Below are 21,609 nucleotides of genomic sequence, written 5' to 3' on the forward strand. Positions count from 1 at the left end.
AGATGTAAGGCAAATAGAAAGAAAGGCTCGGGGCTCGGAGAAAGGAAGCATCGGGATTGTTCCGGCTGGATTAATACTCTGCTCAAACTCCGTGTAAGGATCCAATTAGAACAAGGTCCTGGCATGTTTCTCATCTCTGCTTCTGAATATGGCACTCCAGCCTATAATTAACTGAGCTGTTACGACATGCAGCCCAGTGAGATCCTGGCCCCCGATCCCCGTCCCTGTTATCATCAGAGGAAGGCCATTGTTCCACAGCAGCCATCTGGCCTGGAGGGTGGTAGGAATTTGCAGTGGACGTGAACGGAGAGTTGGAATAAACCAAAGGGCGGAAGATGTGCTTTCGGATGCCCGAAGGAAGAAGAGTGACAACCACAAGAGCTCAGGAGAGGAGGTCGGCAGAAAGTGGGCACCGGGCGCGTTACGCTGAGACAGCCACCCCTCTTGCCACCCGCGCCACCATTCCCCACTAATTCCACTTGAGCTTAAAATGGCTCTCGGGGTGAGAGTGGGCTGAAGACCTTGTGAAAAACAGGCCAAGTGCTGAAGAAAAGGGCGAAAGGAACATGCTCCCAATTCCCCGGACCCCCGAGGGAGGAGGAGGTGGGGCATCGAGAGCCAACCTCCTGGCCTCTGGTGCCTTGCTCATGGGGGAGACTAGCGGCCAGCCGCTGCTGGGAGGCGAGCTGCCGGAGCTGGCCGGCCCAGGCCAGCCCCACAGAGGGCCCGGCACGGCCAAATGCACACGCCGTGCCCACCCGCACCCGTGGGCGCAAGGTGCACCTGGAGCCGGGGACAGCCTGCCCAGGGCGGGTGCTCCACTCAGGACAGGGAGCTTTTTCCTTTAACCCCGACTTCTCTGCAGTGGAGGGTCATCACAAAGACCATGGACACGACCACCCTACCATGGAAGACTGGGTGCAATGTTCTGGAATGTTCCTTCTGGCTCTCTGCGCTCTCTGCTCAGAAAGCAGAGGCTTTTGTTTGTGGCAGACGGTGACACTGCGGGCCCAGCCGCAGTACAGCTTCCCAGGCAGTGGCTGCTCTCCACCGCTGCTTTCCCTGAATGCCACAGCTCATTTTTCTTGCTGCCTGAAGAGAAAGGTCACCGTCGGCCGGTGTCATCTGATAAGGGGCTGCTTTGTGCTGGGGCGAGGGCGGGGGGCGGCTGGCCCACAGAAACCTTCCCTCCCTGACATCTGCCAAGGGCTCAGAGGAGACGACCCCCAGTCTTCCCGATCCCTCCCTGGAGCCTTCTTCACCCTGGCACCCCACGCCAGCACACACCACTGGCTACTGCGGGCAGTCGTGGGCAGCTCTGACGGCCACTCAAGAGAGACCAGGCTTCACCCCACGTGCTGTATTTTTGGATGCAGCCTCCACCTGCCGGGGACGCGATGGCTTTTCACTGGAACCAAGGACGGGGGCTGGCCTGGAGAGGAGCGAGCCTCCCTGCAGGCGGAGGAAGGGCTGGAATCGGGGCCGGGGAGAGAGGCCACGTCCCCCTTCTGATGTGACTGGCCATCAACCCCGTGGGAGCCCCGCTCATACCGGGGGAGGCTCTGCCGGCACAGAGAATGACATTCCATTCTTCCACCAGAAGAAAAGACAAAGCCAAGGAAACGGAGAAGAATCCTGGCCATTGGTGGGGCTGGCTCGCTGCACAGTCCATGGCTAAAGAGGCTCAGATGAAAGCTGGGCGCCATGGCCACGCTTGCAATCCCAGCCTCCCAGGAGGCTGAGACCTGAAGCCAGCATGGCCGGAAGGCCTGTGAGACGTTTACCTCCAGAGAACCAACAGAAAGGCAGTAGCAAAGCTATGGCTCAAGTGGGAGAGGACCTGATTTGAGTGAAAAAGCCAAGAAAAAGTATCAGGCTCTGAATTCAGGCCTCGGTACATACAGAGACACAGAGACACGGACACAGACACACACGCACGCACGCACGCGTGCATGCACGCAGGCAGGCACTCACATTCACGTAAGAGGGAACAAGAGTCCTGAGGCAGCATTTCTGCAGCTCCTGTCCACGCCCTCTGCTTCCTAAGGGAGACACTGACCGGGGCCTTCACTCGGTGGGGCCAACTGGCACAGCCAGCCATCACTGCATGGTCCCCAGCCAGCCATCGGCGACTGTTTAGAATTAAGTTCATCCGTCCCAGCACTCCTCCATGGAACGCTAAAAAGCCCACGGGCAAAGGACTCAGCACCACAGCCTGCTGTCGACAGCCTCGGGGTCAAAGCTTATTTCAGCCACAGAGATGAAGAGCTCGATGCTGGGGGCCACATCCAAACCCACACGGTCACCCTGAACCATCTACAGCCACTCACCCAGCCATGTGCTGTGAGCCCCACACGTGGCCCCGAGCAGCAGCCACTCACCCGGCCACGTGCCGTGACTTTCCTGCAGGGCACACGACTGCCACCGCACAAAGTGTGATGCACAAAGTGTGATGCACCTTGAGAATGTCTCCTGACACCATGCCCGCTCCTGCCTGACTCAGAGGGCTTTGGGGATGGAGGATTTGTTGGTCTCGTAGTGCCAGGGTTTTAGCTGTGGTCATGTGGCTCCATCACTCTGGGCCTGATCTGGAGAGGGGACCTGAGGACCTGAGCTGTCCAGCTCACAGGGGCAGAGACACACAGAGAGGGCTGCGACATTTGCCACCGTGTGACTCCCCTGGGATCCAGGCACCTCGACAGGGCTGTCCCGGGGACCGCTGGACACATGCACCACCGTGGGGCATCTGGAGTCTCATTCCAGCTGCAGGACTCTCAATCTTCAGTTTGGAAAAGATAAAGTCTTGGGTATTTTTCTTTTTCTTTTCAACCAGGGATAGTCACTAAATTCCCCCCTGAAAAGCTCAAGAGTTTGGGATGAGAGAAGCCAGTTGCGATGGCCCCTGGAGGTGGGGGAAAGGCTCAGGAGTGGACTGGTTTACTTAGCCAGCGTGGAAGGCTGGCTATGCACAGGTCAGCTCTGCGAGTGGGTCATTTCCAGCTACCTGTCCCAGCTGTCCCGACCTAGCCCAGCCCAGGGACACTAGAGGGAGGTCTCATCTTGCAAGTGCTCTCCATCTGTAGCTGCTGATTCAGGTGGGCTGACTCGTGCATTGCCAGACACCAGCCAGACCGCGGCCTCTGACATCCAAGCCTCCGACATCCGAGCCTCCGACTCCAGCATCACCTCCGACATCCGAGCCTCCGAATCCAGCATGGCCTCCGACATCTGAGCCTCTGACTCCAGCATCGCCTCCAACATCCGAGCTTCCGACTCTCCAGCATCGCCAGACTCCAGCCAGACCGTGGCCTCTGACATCCGAGCCTCTGACTCCAGCATCGCCTCCGACATCCAAGCCTCCGACTCTCCAGCATCGCCAGACTCCAGCCAGACCGTGGCCTCTGACATCCGAGCCTCTGACTCCAGCATCGCCTCCGATATCCGAGCCTCCAACTCCAGCATCACCTCTAACATCTGAGCCTCCGACTCTCCAGCATCGCCAGACTCCAGCCAGACCATGGCCTCCGACATCCGAGCCTCTGATTCACCCTGGAGATGCTCAACAGAATCTCACCGAGTGACCCAATTCCAGGCATTTCTAGAGAACTCCATGCCTCCAGAAAGTGGGTCAGTGGGGGTCCCTTCTAGACAGGTGTCTCCCAGGCCTGGGAGAGAAAAGGCACATGGGAGACTGCCAAAGCCAGAGGAGAGAAGCCACAAACAGCTGCTGGGGGGTGGGGGGCACGAGGCCCAGGTCACCAGCTCCCAGGCCCACCAAAAGGACTGGCCAGCAGCTAGCCAGCGAAGAAGTGAGTCTCTTCTAGAGCAGGGATTCCTGTCCTGTACGGTGGGTGACAGGCTGTGTCCCGTCCCAGAAAGAATGGAGCTTGTGCTGCTGAGGTCTGGGGAAGGCCCGCAGAGGCCCCTCGCCAAGCACAGCAGTCCTCAGTGCCAGGGTCCAGCTTGCCCCACGCCCCAGCTCAGATGCCAACCAGCCCCCAGCACGGGAGAGATTCGCCTGGGAAAACCTTGGGAATCAGAGCTGCGACCTCCCATGCTTCCTTGGTGCAAGGGAGCAGCAGACGTTCCGTGTCAGCAAATGCAGTGAAAAAGGCAAGGAAACGACCCGCAGAGCTGCTGAGTGGAGCGTTCTTCCACTTCCTGCGAAGCAGACAAACAACGTGCAGATTCTACTGGAAAGGTGCCAGCGCAGCCTTTGCCACCCTGGAGTGACGGGGCCTCAAAGAAGAGCAGGAGGACCGGGAGACCAGCAGAGCATCTGCCATCACGGTGGTCATGGATGGCCCCCAGGGTGCTGCCATCTTCGCAGACAGCTCCTAGAACACATCGCACTCCCGGAGGACGCCCTGCACAATTCCCAGTCCTACGCAGGTTCTGCAGTGAGGTGGGGTGACTGACCTAGGACAACCCACAGCAGAGGCTGCAGCCTGTGTGGGGGAGGGCCATGGGGAGGGTTGCAGCTGTGTGGGGGAGGGCCATGGGGAGGGTTGCAGCTGTGTGGGGGAGGGCCACGGGGAGGGCCACAGGGAGGGGTGCAGCCCATGTGGGGGAGGGCCATGGGGCGGGAGGAGGGCCACGGGGAGGGGTGCAGCCTGCGTGGGGGAAGAGGCCAGATCAGAGGCTGCTGCCCCAGGGGAGACCCTGGCAGTGGTGAGTCCTCAGAGCTGGGCCCCGGGTACCCACGGTGACTGGAGCGGAGGCTGTGAATGGGATCTCACGCCACCATTTTGGGGAGATGAAGGAGGCGGAAGTTTCTGGAGTTGCTTGTGTAGATGGATGGCTCCTACCCGCCCCCCGCCCTGCCCCACTTATGATCATTTACAATAAACCTGGTGGGCCGGGCGCCAGCAAGTAAAATTCCAAGCAGAAAAAGCACACAATTTTCCAGTGTGAGAGTAAATGGTTTGGCTATTACGATAACACATTTCAACACAGCAAATATATCTCCCCTTAATAGAAATACATTAGACACCATTTATAAAAATATCAGCATTGCCGTGCGCTTCCTTGAACTATAACTTAGGCATAAATATAACACAATTTATGGATGAGGAAATCCAATTTCATGGTGCTGCAAACACGTTTTTCTGTTTATTGCATAACTACAGCTCGTCTACGAGCTGGCGCATGGTGTGAGTTCTGCAGACAGGCCTGGGCCCTGCCTGTCCATGCATCTGCATGAGGACTGCAAGCACACTGCCCACAGCATCCACGCAAGCAGCATCCCAGCAGGCGCCGCGGCGCTGCCATGGTTACCAGACTGTAGAGACAAAGTGCTCGGGGAGAAGGAGGATTCCAACCCTCTTGGGACGTCAGGCTGGTGGGTCTGGGCTGGGTTCTGGCTGCGACACCCTGGACGCATTGTTTGGCTTCTGTCCATCCCTCTGTCCTCATCCGTGAAGCGGAGCCAGGAGTGACTAACACATGGAATTCCATGTAAGTTAAAACTCCATGGAAGTGGGGCACGGTGGCTCAGGCCTGCAATCCTACCTACTCAGGAGCCTCAGACCGGAGGACCACAGTTCAAAGCCAGCCTGGGCAGAACATTCTGACAATTTTACCTCTAACCAACCATCAAAAAAGCTGGAGGCAGAACTGTGGTTCCAGTCACAGAGCCTCGCAGAGCGTCTGCCACTGTCCTCTGTGCCTCCTGCATGAAGATAGCCTCGCTCTGCCTGCACTGCTCCCTCATTTCCAGAGCTGGGTGCAGCAAATGCACGGACGGTGATGGTGAAGGTGCTTCCCGCTGCCACGGCGGGACAGCGGGCCCTCCGCGTGTCCCCTCCTCCCTGCTGGACAGACAGCGGGGCCCCCGCTGTGTCCCCAGAGTGCCTGGAGCAAAGAGCACTCACGCCTCATGGCCTGGGCCTTTAGGCTACGGCAGCAGGACGGGAACTAGAGCAAGCAAGAACGCGTGCACCCGTGCATCCAGGCTTGTGAGCCTGCGGTGGCAGGAGAGCTGGCGTGTGGAGTCGGCACCCTTGGCTCTGCTGTCTAAGCTTCGTGATGATCCGTGGCGCTCGGCGCCTTCCCTGAGAAGACTTCGGTCTCTAAATTCCATTTCTGGGTAGCCGGACCCCGAGCTCCTCGAAGAAACGGCTGATTCTGGTCTGAGACTGGAAACGTGCCTGCCCGTGTGGAATTCTACGCCGGGGCCCCGCTGGCGTCTGTCTTCTGGGGTTTTCTATTATGTTCTTTGCCTTTCAGTGTTCCTCCCAGTCCAGATAAGATACGAGGACTCCGAGTTCTCTGTTCATTTCCCCCAGCATGGAGCTCGCCTTTCTATTCCACGATTTATCGTTTATAAGCAGGTATCCAGCAGTGCCCACTGGCAGCCCAGCAGCTCCCACCACTGGAGGCCCAGCGTCTCCCGGCGTCTCCCACCTCTGGAGCCTCCGTGCACTACCCAGCAACAGAGCTTGCGGCTTTACCAAGTAGTCAAGGATTAGAGAATCATCCTGGTGTTCTGGAGGCAAGGGGGTGAGGGGAGGGAGAGCGGGAAGGAGGAAAGAAGGAACAAAGGGAGAGGGAGGGAGGGAGGAAGAAGGGGAGGAGGAGTGGGGAGGGGAGTGGCCGGGCGCCACGGCTCATTCCTGTCATAGTCACTACTCAGGAGGCTGAGATCTGAGGATGGTGTTTCAAAGCCACCTGGCAGGACAGTGCTTGAGTTTTATCTCCAGTTAACTACCAAAAAGCCAGAAGTGGAGGTGTGGCTGGAGTGCCCTGGCCCCGAGTGTGAGCCCCGGGACTGGCGTGCATGCACACGTGGGCACGGGCACACACACACACACGCACACGTGCACATGCACACACACACGCACGCACGCACACAGGATGGAGGAAAGGGAGCTGGGTCAAGTCCATGCTCTTGATCAAATTATTTCTCATTCTATTTTAGAGAAACGGGTAATAACAAGTTAAAGATGCCAAGAGAATTCAATCTGGTGAATCCAGATGGCACAAATTCTCCGGGACAAACGTGGCACCTGCCTTGTGGAGTGTGTCAGGAGACCAGGGCAGCAAGGGAGGTGGTGTGGGATGGGGGGAGGGGGGCGGCGCTGGCTTCAGTTCCCCACCCAACACGCCAACTGCGAAAAGCATACGGTTTTCTTCAAGAAAACATGACAGAATCTGGGGACGTATTTCTGAGAACCCACGACTTGAATATTAAATTCTGCTGAACGTATAGATCTGTCAGGATGATGTTTAAAAAGTCTGCATGTGTTAGCAATGAACCCAAATGACATGGAGGATGGGATTCGCCTTTTAAAAGCCAAGAAGCAGTCAAACAGAAAAAGAAAAAAGAAGAAACAAGGCAAAATGTTGACATTCGTTGAGCTTCAGTGATTAGTACATTGGGGTTCGTTATGAGAGTCTATTTTCGGGCGTGTGTAAAATCTTCCATAACAACGTGCAGGAATTGACGGAGAACGGGCTGATGGAGTTCTTCCTTTCCTAATGTGTGTAGAGGGGACACAAAGAAACAAATCCTCTCCAAGCCCTCACCACAGAGAGAGTCCCAGCCCAGCGGAGCCCATGGTCCTGAAGTTTACAAACGCCGCGGCGGGTCTGCCACGCTGCCGTCCCGCCCGCGCTGGGTGCTGGAAAGGCCGTGTGAGGAAGAGCAGCTGGTGTGTGCAGGCATCTGCCGTTTGGGCTATGTAATGTGGGTGGGACGGTCTTTTTTTTTGGTCGGTCGTGGGGCTTGAACTCTGGGCCTGGGCGCTGTCCTTAAGGCTACCACCCTTCCCCTGGAGCCACGGCGCCACTTGCGGTTTTCTGGTGGTTAACTGGAGATAAAGGTCTCACGGTCTTTAGTGCCCGAGTTGGCTTTGAACCATGATCCTTAGATCCCAGCCTCCCGAGTGGCTCAGGCTGGGCCATTCTTTCTTCTTTTTTGTTGTTTTGTCTATTATTTGCAGAGGAGTTCCACTTAGGTCCACACAGGCTCACAATGTGCCTCTCCATACCTCACTCTCCACACCTCCTTCACAAGTAGTGGGGCTATGCCCAAGAGGCGCCCCCTTCTCCTGAGCCCACCGGAAGAACTGCTTTTCCGCTGACATTGAGCGGTTTCTCTCGCTCGCCTTGGCCTTGACCAGCGCTTCTGACCAGCCCTCCGCGGGGCAAGAGGAACTTTCCATTTCTCTCCATCTGCTTCCTGGGTGCCCCGGGCTTTTCCACGCCTCCACCCTATCGATCGGTCGCTCTGGCCAGAGCAGCTGCCTGCCGTGCCAGGGTGCCCTGGAGCCATCTGGCAGGGTCTTTTCCCTTGAAACACAGAAAGTCTTTCTACTCAAGACTTAACTGAGCAAGGACGGAAGCCAGAAATAAAACACATCATGGAGCGGCTAGAAGTATCACAGATAGCTGTCTATCTCTCGGCAAAATAGATCGGCAAGCAGACAGCCAGGGCACCTGTGGAGCCACACGTCACCACCGCCACGGCGGGAGCCGGGTGTCTCCCGGCAAGCCACTCGTGCTCCACGAAAGCTAGCACGTCGGCATCCACAGCACAGAGACGATGCGTGTGGGGACAGTGAAAAACAGAGTCTGAGCACTGAACTTGCCATCTGCATAGTTGCTGCTGGAAGAAATACCAAACAGCACGCAATCCAATGCAGTCTTCCTGGAGTGGTACTGGGGACGAACGCAGAGCCCTGAGCCCCCCAGGCTGGCGCTCTACCACTTGAGCCACGCCTCCAGCCCTTCTAGCTTTAGTTACCCTTGTGGATAGGGCCTCTGGCCTGGAACTGCCAACCTTTCTACCTATGCCCCTCACTCCCCAGACCAGACATCATGTTCTAGGGCGGAGTCTCTCAGGAACTGCATGCCTGGGCGGGTGTGGAACCGGCACCCTCCCGATCGCTGCCTCCCGTGGCCAGGAGGGCGGGCACGGGCACCAGACCCGGTGAGAAGCAGTGTCTATAAGGTCAATGTACACACGCTGTGCACGACACGGCGTCACGTCAGAGCCGCCATCGTTAGAAGCCCAGCCACGACCTGGAGCCCACAGCGCCCTGGACACGAGCCACTCTGGTGCCGGTGTCCGTCCTGACGAGAGGCGGGTGGCATGTGGGCACAGCCGTGGCTCTAACCAGAGCGCAGGGCGGGATGTCGGGGCGCCAGCCTCTGTGTCCACTGGCGTGCCACGGCCGTGGCCGAATGCCCGACAGGACCAGAGAGGAAGAGTAAATCTCCACGCGGAGATGGACGACCTGCTCTGAACGCAGGTCAGTGGGGGCGCTCACCTTGATTCCCAGCTCGATGTTCTCTCCTCCGTACACGTCCATACCGGGGTCCAGGAGCCCAATGTCACCGAAGAATCTCCTGTTGACCACAAAGGAGCAGCCGATCATGGCGGGCGTCCTGAGAGAGAGAGGGGGGCTAAGCTCAGCACGGCCCGCAGCAGGCCCCGGCTCCTCCCAGGAGCCCCAGCTCCCCGTCCCCCAGCTCTCCCCAAGGCCAGGGCTGCACGGCGTCTTGGAACACAGATACGTGAGGACCAGTCGACGTGGTCCCCACGGTACAGCACACGTCCACGGCGGGCCCACGCCTCCTGGAGGCGAGGGGGAGGTGAGCTGGCTCCCTGCCCACGAGGGAGAGGAGCCTGAGCGAGCTGGGGGGGGGAGGGGGGTCCGAGGGCAGGGGTGTGAGGCTCCAGGCTCTGTGGGAGAAGTGGGCACAGAGCTGCTTTGTGTCTTTGGTGGTACCAGGGTTTGAACTCGGAGCCCTGGCTTGCTAAGAGGAGCTCTACTGCTGGGCCACGTCTCCAGTGGTGTTTAGACGGGGTCTCAGGCACACGTTCGGACAGTTTCACAACTACTGTGATGTCGTTTTTGCCTGTCTCAGATTTATCTGCACGGTGTCTAAATAATACGCTATTTCCTCAGCGTCCACCATGCTTCGGATGCACGGTGAGTGCAGACGGCCAAGGTCGGCTTTTCCCGTTCAAGCACCACAAAGTGATTTGTTGTCCCTGTCCCCAACCCACTGTGATGAGTGCACCGGGTGCCTGGCGCTCCTGTCTGGTCACGGCACGAAGCAGGGTATGTCGGCACACGTCACCTATGGGCACAACACCTGACTCCAGACCAGACTGCAGAGCCATCGTAACAAAACCAGCACAGTACCGACTCAATCAAAACCAGACTGCAGACCACCGGATGGCGGGAGATCCAGAGGTCCACCCACAAAACACAGCTCCAGCGCTCTTGATGAGGGTGCCGGGGCGCAGGGACGAGGAAGCTGGAACCCATCCCCGTGCCTAAGCCTGCACGCGTGCACACGGGCGCACACACGCACACACACACACACACACACACACACACACACACACACACACACACACACCTCAGCATGGATCAGAGGCTTCAACACGAGAGGGCAGCGGAAGAGCCAGGCAGAACACCACAGGACCACATGCCACCCCACCACAGAACCATAGAGCCACACCGTATGTGACCACGGGAGCCACGTGCCCATAATGCCTGCTTTGGGGATCTCTGCTTTCTAGGGTACCTTTGCTAACTACTGCTGAATAAATGAAAGCTTGCAACAGGGCTGGTGCAGGGTCAGTGGAGAAACCAGCCTCAGGGACCAAGGACAGGGCAGGCAGTCAAGTGACTTCAGCTGGGGGTGGACAAGGAGGGAAGGAAGGAGAAAGGTGGGGGAGAGGAGGAGCAGGAAGGGGAGACGGGAAGAGGGGGCGACAGGGCTGCGGGGAGCCCGAGGTGAGCCGGGGACACGGCTGTGCCTTGAGTCACAGGCAGAAACCCAGATGCCAACCCCAGGCTGTGACCCCGGCCACGTGGGCTCAGCCTCTGGGAGGCAGCTTGCGGCCATGAAGACAGACCCTGGACGCGTGTGCGCAGGGAGGGGCACACCTGTGACCCAACACCCGGGGTAGAGCGCATCCTGGCTACGCACCAAGACCCCAGACCAACCAACTAACCCATCGGTCGGTCAGCTAACACCTGCCCTAGCCGTCTCCGGAACTGACAGCCATAGCGAGAAGTCCCTGGGTCCCATCTGGGTCTCCATGGCCGGTGGCAGGGCCGCCAGGGCCCCGTGGCACTGCCCCCCCCCTTGGCACAGAGTCTCTAACACAGTGTGAAACAAAACCCTTCCAAGTGCTTCTGGCGAGCCCTGTGCACAAATCAACACGACAACGGAAAGGTTAAGAAGATGGGCAAAGCAAACCAAAGACAGCGAGGCAAGGTTCCTTCCAGAAGATGAAACAGGATCGGGCCACGCTGGAGAGTAAATCAGGGAAAAGGCTGCCCGTCACACCCCACCCACCCCAGGGAACAGGAGGGGAGTGGTGGAGCCTGCTGGGCTCCCGCTCCTGCCCTCCCTCCCCTTCCTTCCTCCCCTCCCTCCTTAATTTTTAGCAGGGACCCGAATCCCACACCCCGTGCTTGTGTCCTTACTTTGTTTTCCAGGAAGGGTCTCACGCTGACTGCCCAGGCTGGCCTTGGACTGTGATTCTCCCACCGCCACCTCCAAAGGGGCCCGGAGGGCGGGCCTGGACCACCACGCACGGCTGAGCTCCTCTCCCAAAGGTCCTCTCTGACCACATGCATCTGATATGCAGCTGGGACTCAAGCTGGGGGACACTGGTAGAGTTTCTGAGGACAGCGCCCGCCAGGGTCTCCCGGGTTCAACCTCCAGCCTCATCTCCACCTAGCCTGGCAGAAGGCCAATCTGCTGGCCTTGCCCTCACACAGGGGTACTCAGACAATGTTCTAGCATCCTTGGAAGTCACCAGGCAGCGGCTTTTACTCAAGCCCTCCCTCCCCGGGAGGAGTGCAGGAACACTTCTCAGTAGTGTTTAGGGAGGGATTCTTGTTTTCAAAGGTGACTGTAAATCAGTCTCAGACGCTACCGACTGTAGCCACCTCTGCCTGGCTTGCATGTGGGGTGACCGATCGGGACTGCCCTGCTCGAACCCCACACTCTACCCAGGGCTTCTGGAGCACAGCTGGGGGCACCTCGGAAGAGTGACCCCCTCCGGGTCCTGGGGAAGCCAGTTTGGACCAGAAGAGGAAGAGATCATTAAGAATACAAACAGGGAGGGAGCAACATCCCTGGTTTTATAGCCCATCAACACGGAGGCCTAAGGCCCCCTGCAGGCTCGGCCCTGCAACCCCGGGGGCCTCTAGCCTCCACCCTTCCCCATGGGTTCCCAGACTGCCATTCAGTGCCCAGTGGGGGCCCAGCCTTGAGTCTGCACCCTGCGGTCCCACTCCTCACCTCCCCACCCACGCCCTGTGCAGCTCGCAGCATCCTGGACTCTGAGGAAAGATGCCCAGCCAGGAGCCCGTGGCTTCCCCACCACGCCAGGGCTCAATCCATCCCTAGGGCCTCGGCCCCTGGGATGCGACGAGAACCTCACATCTGACTCTCTTCCAGAGATCAGGGGTACCCCATCCGGGAAGTCACGTGCCCCAATCCCCATACACAGAAGGCATTTAACCACCCCGGACTGCACACGCTGTGGCTTTTCTCCTCGTGTGTGGGAGGGGCGAGGGGGAGCGCGCACGCCAGCCCACGTGGGTCCTGGTTCAGGGGACAGGCCCCTCTGCCCTTGAACGTAACTTTTTCCCATAATAAAGTTCCATTTCCAGGAAGAAAGAGAAGCTTTGGAGCTCCAGGTTCTGGATCCCTGTGACACACACAGCCAGCCCCCTCCCCCTGCACGCCAACCCACACAGAAGGCTGTTTGCCGAGCTTAATTGCCATTTTAATGTGTCTTAATTACACAGAAATGCGACTTAATGTACTGTTGCATTTTGCACTGAAATTCAGCTCAGAGAAAAGAGGCCTGGGAATCACTGAAGGAATCTTAGCCGAGAGAGGGCCGTGGACAATTTTCCTGGGTGGCAGATCTCAGGCTGGCTCCTCCTCCTCTTCCTCTTTCTCCTCTTCCTCCTCCTCCTCCTCCCCCCTCCCTCTTCTCTTCCTTCTTTTTCTGCTCTTCTTCCTCCTCCACCTCCCACACTGAGGCAAGGAGCCCAGTGGCCCCTGGCTCTGGAGAGGGAGGCAGGCCCACTGAGGTCCAGGCCTGTGTCTCTGCCCCACGGGGTGGTGAACAGAGACCCGTCCCCCAGCCATGCCCAACTCTCCTGCTGGTCTCTAAAGAGGCATGAGGAGGTAAACAGAGGCAGGCAGCTGGAAAGCCAGGCTGACCGGCCGACGGCTGGCCCGTGGGTAGAGGAACTGGTACCTGCTGCATGTCCATGGCTCACACGGCCACCCAGGGCTCGGAGGCCCCAGCTGGAGTGAACACAAGGACAGGATCGCGAAAGAAACCGTGGCAGGTTCTGCCCACTCCCGAAGTCCAGGGTACCCCAAACTTCTGCACCAGGTCCCCCGGAGCCTGCGGGCGCCTCTTCTCCTGGGACCCCTCACTCCCAGGCCCTAGGCCTGGCTCCCTTTCCTCTCCTCACCAACCCCAGCCTGCTCTTCCTCCCTGCTATGTCGGGAGCCCAGCTGGGGGTGCTGGGGTCCCCCTCCTCAGGGGACATGCCCAGGCCTCCAGCACCTCCCACGTGTCCTGTGGGCAGGAGGCCGGGGCCTGTGGCTGCACACCAACAGGGCCGGACATGCCGGGCTGGACCCAAGCCACTACAGAGAGGGCACCCAGGCTGGTGACCCCACCAGAGGACACCCTGAGGCCAGGGAGAGGAGGGGGGAGGAGGAGGGGAGGGGAAGGAGGAGGAGGAAGAGGAGAAGGAGAAGCAGCCCCATCACTGGTCCTGGCCTGGCCAGGACACCCTCCATAAAAGCCACCAGAAAACCACCCAGTGCCCCGGTGCAGCTCAGAACCAGCCACCACGTCCAGGCACCTGGCCTCCCTTCACAAGTCAGGACTGGCAGAGGAAGTGGGCCAGTAACCCCGAGTGGAGCCAGCCAAGAACTGGAATTAATTAACTGGCTGAATGTCATGGCAGAGGGACAGACACCTTGTCACGCTGCGGTGGCCTTGCTTCCATTTCCTTTCCTGCCTTCCCGGCCTGGAAACAGGCCTCTGCCACCACAAAACTACCTGGGAAGGGACGGGCGCCCAGGTGACGGGTGACGCTGTGGACTCCCAGGGGTGCCGGGAAGGGACGGGGTGTGCAGTTGACACCGTGGACTCCCCACCACTGCACTCCTGAACTCATGAGCCCGAGGAAGCTGGGCACAATTAGAATGGAACCGGCTTAACTTCTTCAGGGTGAACCCACATGGCTCACAATAGTTAATGTTTTGTTTCATCTTCATTGACTTGTGTAATAATGCAGAAAATAATCGTCCTCAGCCTCTGAGGAGCGGATTTCCTGTCACAGGAGCTTAGCAGGCTGTGCCCTGCACACCAATGCAACGTCTGCGTGCCCCTCCCGCTTGCAACAATCTGGCTGAGAGGAGTGGAGGCCTCCTTCCCGCCTCAGGCCCACCTCCTCCTCCAGAACCCCCCCGAACTGCCAGGTGACAACACAGGGGACCCGCCAGGAAAGGCTCCACGGCACAGCAGAGCTAAGCACCCCAGGGTGCCTGCAAACCCAAGCCATCTCTCTCCTAGGAGTTTGGCCAGCAGAAATTCTGACTCTCTGGGCCCAGGGGCGCTGGAGCCTTCGCCCCAGGGGACCATCTCAGGACCATTCCAGACTGGTGCTGGCTTCCTGAAAGACACTCGGCGTCCCAGCCGTAGGGAGCAGACACTAACAGGCAGGGAGGACTGGCTGGAGTGGGGTCTCAGCAGAGCCAGCAGACTGGGAATTTGACTTGTCACAAGGCTGGGGGTGGGTGCACATCTGTGTCCCGCCCTCCCAGCTTTCCCTGCAATCTGGAGAGCCCTGGGGGAGGGGGGGGCACAGATTGTGTAGATTAGTGCCCTCCTCACAGGGGCTCGTGTACTTCCTCCACGGACCAGGTCCAAGCTCAGCTTCAGTGCAGCCGTCAACCCACAGCAGGCAGCACTGCCAACTGCCATTGCACGTGACCCCACGGACGGTCCTGGCAGGGCCCTGACCCCACGGACGGTCCTGGCAGGGCCCTGACCCCATGAGGTCCTGCAGGCCCCTGACCCACAGACGGTCCTGACCCCACAGACAGACCTCGCAGGCCCTGACCCCACAGACGGTCCTGGCAGGGCCCTGACCCCACGGACGGTCCTCGCAGGGCCCTGACCCCACGGAGGTCCTGCAGGCCCCCTAACCCCACGGACGGTCCTGGCAGGGCCCTGACCCCACGGAGGTCCTGCAGGCCCCCTGACCCCACGGGCGGTCCTGGCAGGGCCCTGACCCCACGGACGGTCCTGGCAGGGCCCTGACCCCACGGATAGTCCTCGCAGGGCCCTGACCCCACGGAGGTCCTGCAGGGCCCTGACCCCATGGAGGTCCTGGCAGGGCCCTGACCCCACGGACAGTCCTGGCAGGGCCCTGACCCCACGGAGGTCCTGCAGGCCTCCTGACCCCATGGACGGTCCTGGCAGGGCCCTGACCCCACGGGCGGTCCTCGCAGGCCCTGACCCCACGGACGGTCCTGGCAGGGCCCCGGCCTCACTCACAGGGCACCAAGAGGAGCCCACACGCCAATGCCGCCTCATCGCATGGTAGCTGACCTGGACGCCAGGGGTAGGGGTGGAAGGAAGAGGCTTTCCCAGCTCTGCCACTTCCACGGACGGCGTTTCCATGGAGATCCACCATGGACCCCTCGTCCTGCAGCCACTGGCAGCACAGTGCCGATTTCAAGGAAAACATCAACAGATGCCCCGGCATCAAATGTCACTGCGTCCTCCACAACCAAGAATCTCAGACGCAACACTTGCGTCTTCCCAGAACCTCAGAGCCTCCAGATGGGAAGGGGGGCAGACGGGACTTAAATGTCATTTATTAAACGTCATTTAGTTGACCCCCGTCCATCTGTCTGATGCCCACACCGGGCTCCATCTCTGGGCTCGGCTGGTCACATTGGATCTCGCTGCCGCCCACTCAGACAAACCGCAGAACTGCTGTTCTCAGCCCTCGTCAGCCGGATGGGCCATCCTGACCTTAGCAAAGGGCCCTTTCTTCCTCCAATCTGCCTTCTCCTCCTGACCCCTCTCCCCCCAGCTCTAACTCTCAACAAACTCACTTTACCGACTCAATCAGCAAAGCTGGATCCATGCTGCGCTTTGCTGCAATACAGTTTTCTTTGTTCTGTCACGTGTCTGGCCTCTCTTTCCATCACAAAAGAGCAGGAATTTGTTGGGGAAATCTGGCCCAGTGGTGGAGGAGGGGAGGAGGGGAGCTCACTTGCTCACTCCCACAGCACGGCACAGCCGTCACGCTTGGCCTGTTGCCTGCTCTTTTGGGGGGGACAGTGCGCCACGGATGTGTCCCCCCAGGGCTCAGCCATCTGTGGGGCGAATGCAGAGCACCTGGGCCCCAGAGCTTCCTGTTCCCCTGAGGCCCCCGCCACGCTGCCCCCGTCCCTTCTGGCCCCGCTGTTCCTAACCAAAGTGCCAGCAGTGGCAGATGTCACTCATGGCTGCCCCTGGCAGGGCTGTGGTATCCTATGCTGCAGGCCCCGGGGGACTGTCCACGCCTCAGGCTCCCTCCTGTCCGGTGACGGTGTGAATCTCCTCCTTGCAGCACGCACCTGCGCTCACAGATGAGATGGCACCAGGTCACCAAAACCACACTGTTTGCAGACACACGCCTCGGGACGGACGGCTGGACAGGGGGTCTGTGGGAGGAAGGCTGGAGAGGGGGGCCTCCCCCCTTCCAGGCAGCTTCCCAGCCAGAGAGTGTGAGGCCTAAATTAATTTTGAAGTCTGATGAACTTCAGTAAAAAGTTATTGTTAAGCCATCTCCGTTTTGTAGTAAAGTTCTGAGAAATCCCCTCCCTGCCTCTTCTCAGGGTAACTGTAAGACGCTCCATCACGTTTACCCAGACAGCTAGCAGGGACATTCAAAGGTCGTCTCCAGGACTGCAGCTGTGCCCCACAGCCGGCAAGGACACCTAAGACTAGACTTCTGTGGAAAACCATAACATCAGAACCGATAAGCAACTGCGGAATGTCTCTATGGAAAGGTTAACTAAAGCACGAGGCTGTGAGCATGAAAACTAAAACTCGTTTGCTCTGTACTATAAAAGCTGTGCTGATTCTGTACTCGGGGCCTCCACGCATCACGGGTTTCTAAGGCTCGAGCTTGCTCGTAAACGGCTCTGTTGCTTGCATGGGCCGTGGTCTCTGATGGTCTTCCAGGGGGATTGTGAGCTCTGGAAACAACAGGAGAACCTAACGCAAGCCAGAGGCGCCCCCACCCCCCAAGCATGGCCTCCGCAGCAGTGGCTGGGCTGGGGGGGGGGAGTGCTGTCTGCAGACAAGGCCTCTGTGTGATTCGGGATCCGGCCTCCACCTCTCAAGTGCCCTACTAGGCCCAGCACACAAGCAAGGTCACTTTAACTTGATATTCAAAACCCTCCACGTGCCCAGGGCCAGAGGCGGCGGGCAGAGTAAACCCCCGGAAAACAGTCTCCGTAAAACCCTTGACAGAGCACGACGTCACTGAAGGTGCCAGGGAAGGCGCGTGGCAGGGCCCAGACCCCTAACTTCCACTGCAGAAGGAAATCGCCACTTCCCATCCAACTGCCTTCCACTGTCCAAGACGTCTGGCTGGAGGCTGGTGACCCCACAGCTGTCACTGACACCTGGCTTCCCACTGGCACCTTGCGGCCTTGAAGGTCCTCGGCCCCAGGAAGGTAAAGATCTGAACAAGGGACAGGGCAAGACATCCCCTCCGGGGACCGCCCCCAGGGCCCACTTCCTCCAATCAGAACCAAGACATCCCCTTCGGGGACTGCCCCCAGAGCCCACTTCCTCCAATCAGAATCAAGTTATCACCTTCCAGGGGCCACCCCCAGGGTCCAGTTCCTCCTATCAGAATCAAGACATCCCCTCCGGGGACCGCCCCCAGGGCCCACTTCCTCCAATCAGAACCAAGACATCCCCCCGGGGACCACCCCCAGGCCCGCTTCCTCCACCTATCCACCCACCTATCCATCATCCATCCACCCATCCTCCATCTATTTATCCACCCATCCACTCATCTATCCATCCTCCATCTATCCAACTGTCCATCCCCTACCTGCCCATCCATCCATCCATCCATCCATCCATCCTTCACTGATCTTTCCATCCATCTACTCATCTATCCATGCTCGGTCTATCATCCATCCTTCCTCCACAGTTGAGTGTCTGTTGAGCTCCTTTCTTCCCTCTTATTTTTAGTGACATGGAAACAACCCGACCAGCGGTGACCCATGGACCCCAGATCCCGTTTCTCTGCTTGACCCGAGGCTTGGCTTTCCACGCCAGTGAAGAGCATGGAGCATTTAGAGAAAACCCTCCACGCTGGGCGCGCGGGGAGCTCATGACACCCCACTCCAAACACACCCCAACCCATGTCTTCACGGGAGCAGCTCTGAAAGTTGTTTTGGAAAATGGATTTATTTTGCCAGTCCTGGACTTGAGCTCAGGGCCTGAGCACTGTCCTTGGACTTTCTCAAGGCTAGAGCTCTACCACTCGAGCCTCAGCACCACTTCCAGCTTTTTCTATATATGTGGTACTGAGGAATCGAACCCAGGTCTTCATGCATGCTAGGCAAGCACTCTACCACTAGGCCAAACTCCGACCCCTGATTTTTTTTTATAAAGGAGCCCTGCATTCCTTGGGGAGCCCCAAAGACAGGACAGCCCCAAAGGAGGCCCTGAGTGGACACCCCTCCTCACACCGGGTTTGTTTCAGATAAATATAGCACATGAATCTAAACATGAACATTTATCTTTGAGCTCTGCTCTGGATACTTACTCATTTCTCTGGTTTTCCCCCGTTTATGTGGGGCACGCGTAAAGAGTGTTAAACACTATCTTTGTCCTCTTGTCTTTGACTGTAGGAAGTCCCACTTACACACTATGAAAGATTGTGGGAACCATGCTTCCTCTCTCCTCTGCAAAAAAGTGAGTGCCAGGCCTTCCTTCAGCAAGAACCTCGGCAGGTCAGCTGGACAAGAATTCCTCACCCCATGTTTCCTCTGCGTGGGTTTCCCCCGCGAGCCACGGTGATGGATCTTCTCTAGGGTATCAGAGTCCATCTCCGCTGCCACGGCCTTGAAGGAGGTCTTACACAGAGAAAAACTCTGCAAGGTTCCAGACGCAGTACAGGGATGAGGAGGTGGAGGGAGGAGAGACGGCAGGGCTTGTTGGTTATTAAGCTTCAGGCTAAACAGAACAAAGCCCCCGAGTTCCTGAATGTCTGTTACAACCACTGCAACCCAGGCCGCTTAAACCCCAACAAATCCAGAAGCAGCGCTACTTCTACAGACTGCCATCCCACCCTCCTGTAATCCAAGCCGAAGCCCTTCCAGCGACAGCACAGCCAGCGACAGCACAGCCAATGGGGGTGGGGGGTAGCCTTGGTGTGAGCAATCTGTGCTTTTCTCCCCCCAAGCCTCGTGATCAAAAACTACCCTTAGCTCTGTAGGAGATACTGTTGACCTGGGAGCCCGCCAAGCTGTGAAGAATCACAGGAACCTGACCCAGAACCAAACAGACACGTTTTCTGACTATTATCTGGAACAGCTCAATAAACTACTTTGATTTCTGGTTCAACCTGGTCCAAGAGTTTTGGGCTAATGGGAGGACGTGCTGGGGACAGGGGAGGCTGGGCTCTGGGACCTGGCTGCACAGCTGTCTTGGGAAGGCTGAGCCCAGGGAAAGATCACTTTGGTGATGGTGAGTCTGGTAAGTGGCCCGCTGCCCCCCCACCAGCATGGAGGAGATGGCCCAGCCCACCCAGACTGCAGCCTCCCTAGGAGGGGTAAGTGCGCAGATAACCACGCGGCTGGACCACCAGCCAATTAAGCCAGCTCTCAACCACTTCCCGACGACACCACACATCATGTCCCACCCACAGGGTCATGCAGCCAGAGACATGCGACGTCAGACTTGTGAAGCAAGCGTGGAAGAGAACTGGGGCCAAAGCCAACTGTTGGGATAACACTGGAGAGCCCAACGGCCAAGGAGGGACCAGAGGAACCGGCCGGGGGCCTGTGGGACTCCTCTCCTCCCCCATTCCTGATTTATCCCGTTCATTTCGAGGATGCAGAAATCATGCATTCATAAACTAGCGATGTATTTTTATTAAAAGACTGAGTTTTGAGATGGGCAGCTGTGACTCATACCTGTAATCCCAGCACAAAGCCAAAAGTAGAGGTGTGGTTCAAGTAGTGGAGCAAGCCATTAGTGAAAAAGCCAAGAGAATACACAGGCCCTGAGTTCAAGCCCCAGTACAAATGGTGCTTGATTTTGCACACACGGGTGAGAATGTTTTCCAAAGTCTTACAAGGCTTTATGCCCTCTCTTTGGGCTCAGTCCCAAATGCTTCTTGTGAGATCAGCTCATGGCGATCAGAAAACCTGCCCTTGGCCTCCCACCATCAGCAGGGAGGGGATTCAGTGTCTATGTATTTATCACTGCTCTATGTGCGGGAAGGTAAACATGGAGACTCTGATTGGAGCACTTTACAAGGGCCGGGAACCCACTGGTGAATCTTGTCTGGCACTTCCGCAGCCAAACCTCTGAATTAGACCCAAACCACCACTTCCCCGTGTGTGGTCGATGAACTTCTGCCCGCACACCCCTTCCACATGCCCGCAGAGCCTCAGCCCTGCCCGACCCCTCATCCTGGTCAGCAGTCACCCCCATCTCACTCACAAGGGATGGAGCTCTCACCCCTGGTGGTGTAGACCCGGAAACAAGGCCGCCGTTCTGTCAACCTGGAACCTTTTCAAGCATCTGATTCTGTGCTGCTCTGGATCGTAGCCCCAATTAGCCCCCAAGAGGATAATTGTCTTGGTTTTCAACTGAAATGGAAACATATCTGACCAAAAGTTCTACTTAGGAACTGCCGTCTCTGGCCGCCCTCCTTCCCCCTCAGCGGGGTGGTGCAGCCCAGCCCTCCCTCAGCACCCTCACCGCGTACCTCTGCGGGCACACTCCACTCCCCACATCCATCATACATTAGAGACACAGGCCAGAGCCGCCACGGTGGGCTGAGTGCTGGGACCAGCAGGCCTGGGACCCCTCCTCACCCAGGCCTTGGCTGTGGGGCTGGGCAAGAGCTTGGGGCAGCTGGAGCCACACGGCGGCCAGGCCTGCCTCCGCCCGCTGTGAACACCCGCGGCCCAGAAACACACCTAACACCTGCATGCAACTCTCGAGACGTTTGTAAGATGGAACTGGAGACCACAGCCCTGCCAGACGTGGGGCCTCACATCCCCTCACCTCAACTCTCGTGACTGCACCACATCACACGGCTGGTGAGGGCTGGGACCACACACTGGGGCGCACATGGACTTCGTGCTTCCTTTTTGGTGCTGTTTCCGGGGGGGGGGCAAGGTTGAATCCAGCATGCTCACCTGACCCCCCCCCCATCTCTGCTCGACTTTCCCTGAGGGCCTGGCTCTCTCATTCAGGAAGCTGCTGGCACCACAGTCTGCCCTGCAGGGCACAGGCACACGATCTTAGCAGGAAGAAGAAAACAGGGCACCACACCA

The 21,609-nt window shown here is 58.3% G+C and overlaps 1 protein-coding gene across 1 annotated transcript in view; it reads right to left on the reverse strand.

The window, feature by feature from the left end:
* Positions 1-21,609, reverse strand: part of LOC150039862 (polypeptide N-acetylgalactosaminyltransferase 17-like) — a 53,367-nt gene that overhangs the window by 13,766 nt on the left and 17,992 nt on the right. The window contains exon 7 of the mRNA XM_090327554.1: positions 9,273-9,390. Coding sequence (XP_090183680.1) covers positions 9,273-9,390 — 118 coding nt within the window. The remainder of the gene's footprint in view (positions 1-9,272; positions 9,391-21,609) is intronic.

Source organism: Megascapheus bottae, unplaced genomic scaffold, assembly GCF_031878675.1.
Source record: "Megascapheus bottae isolate mThoBot1 unplaced genomic scaffold, mThoBot2.hap1 HAP1_SCAFFOLD_245, whole genome shotgun sequence".
NCBI classification, from domain to species: domain Eukaryota; kingdom Metazoa; phylum Chordata; class Mammalia; order Rodentia; family Geomyidae; genus Megascapheus; species Megascapheus bottae.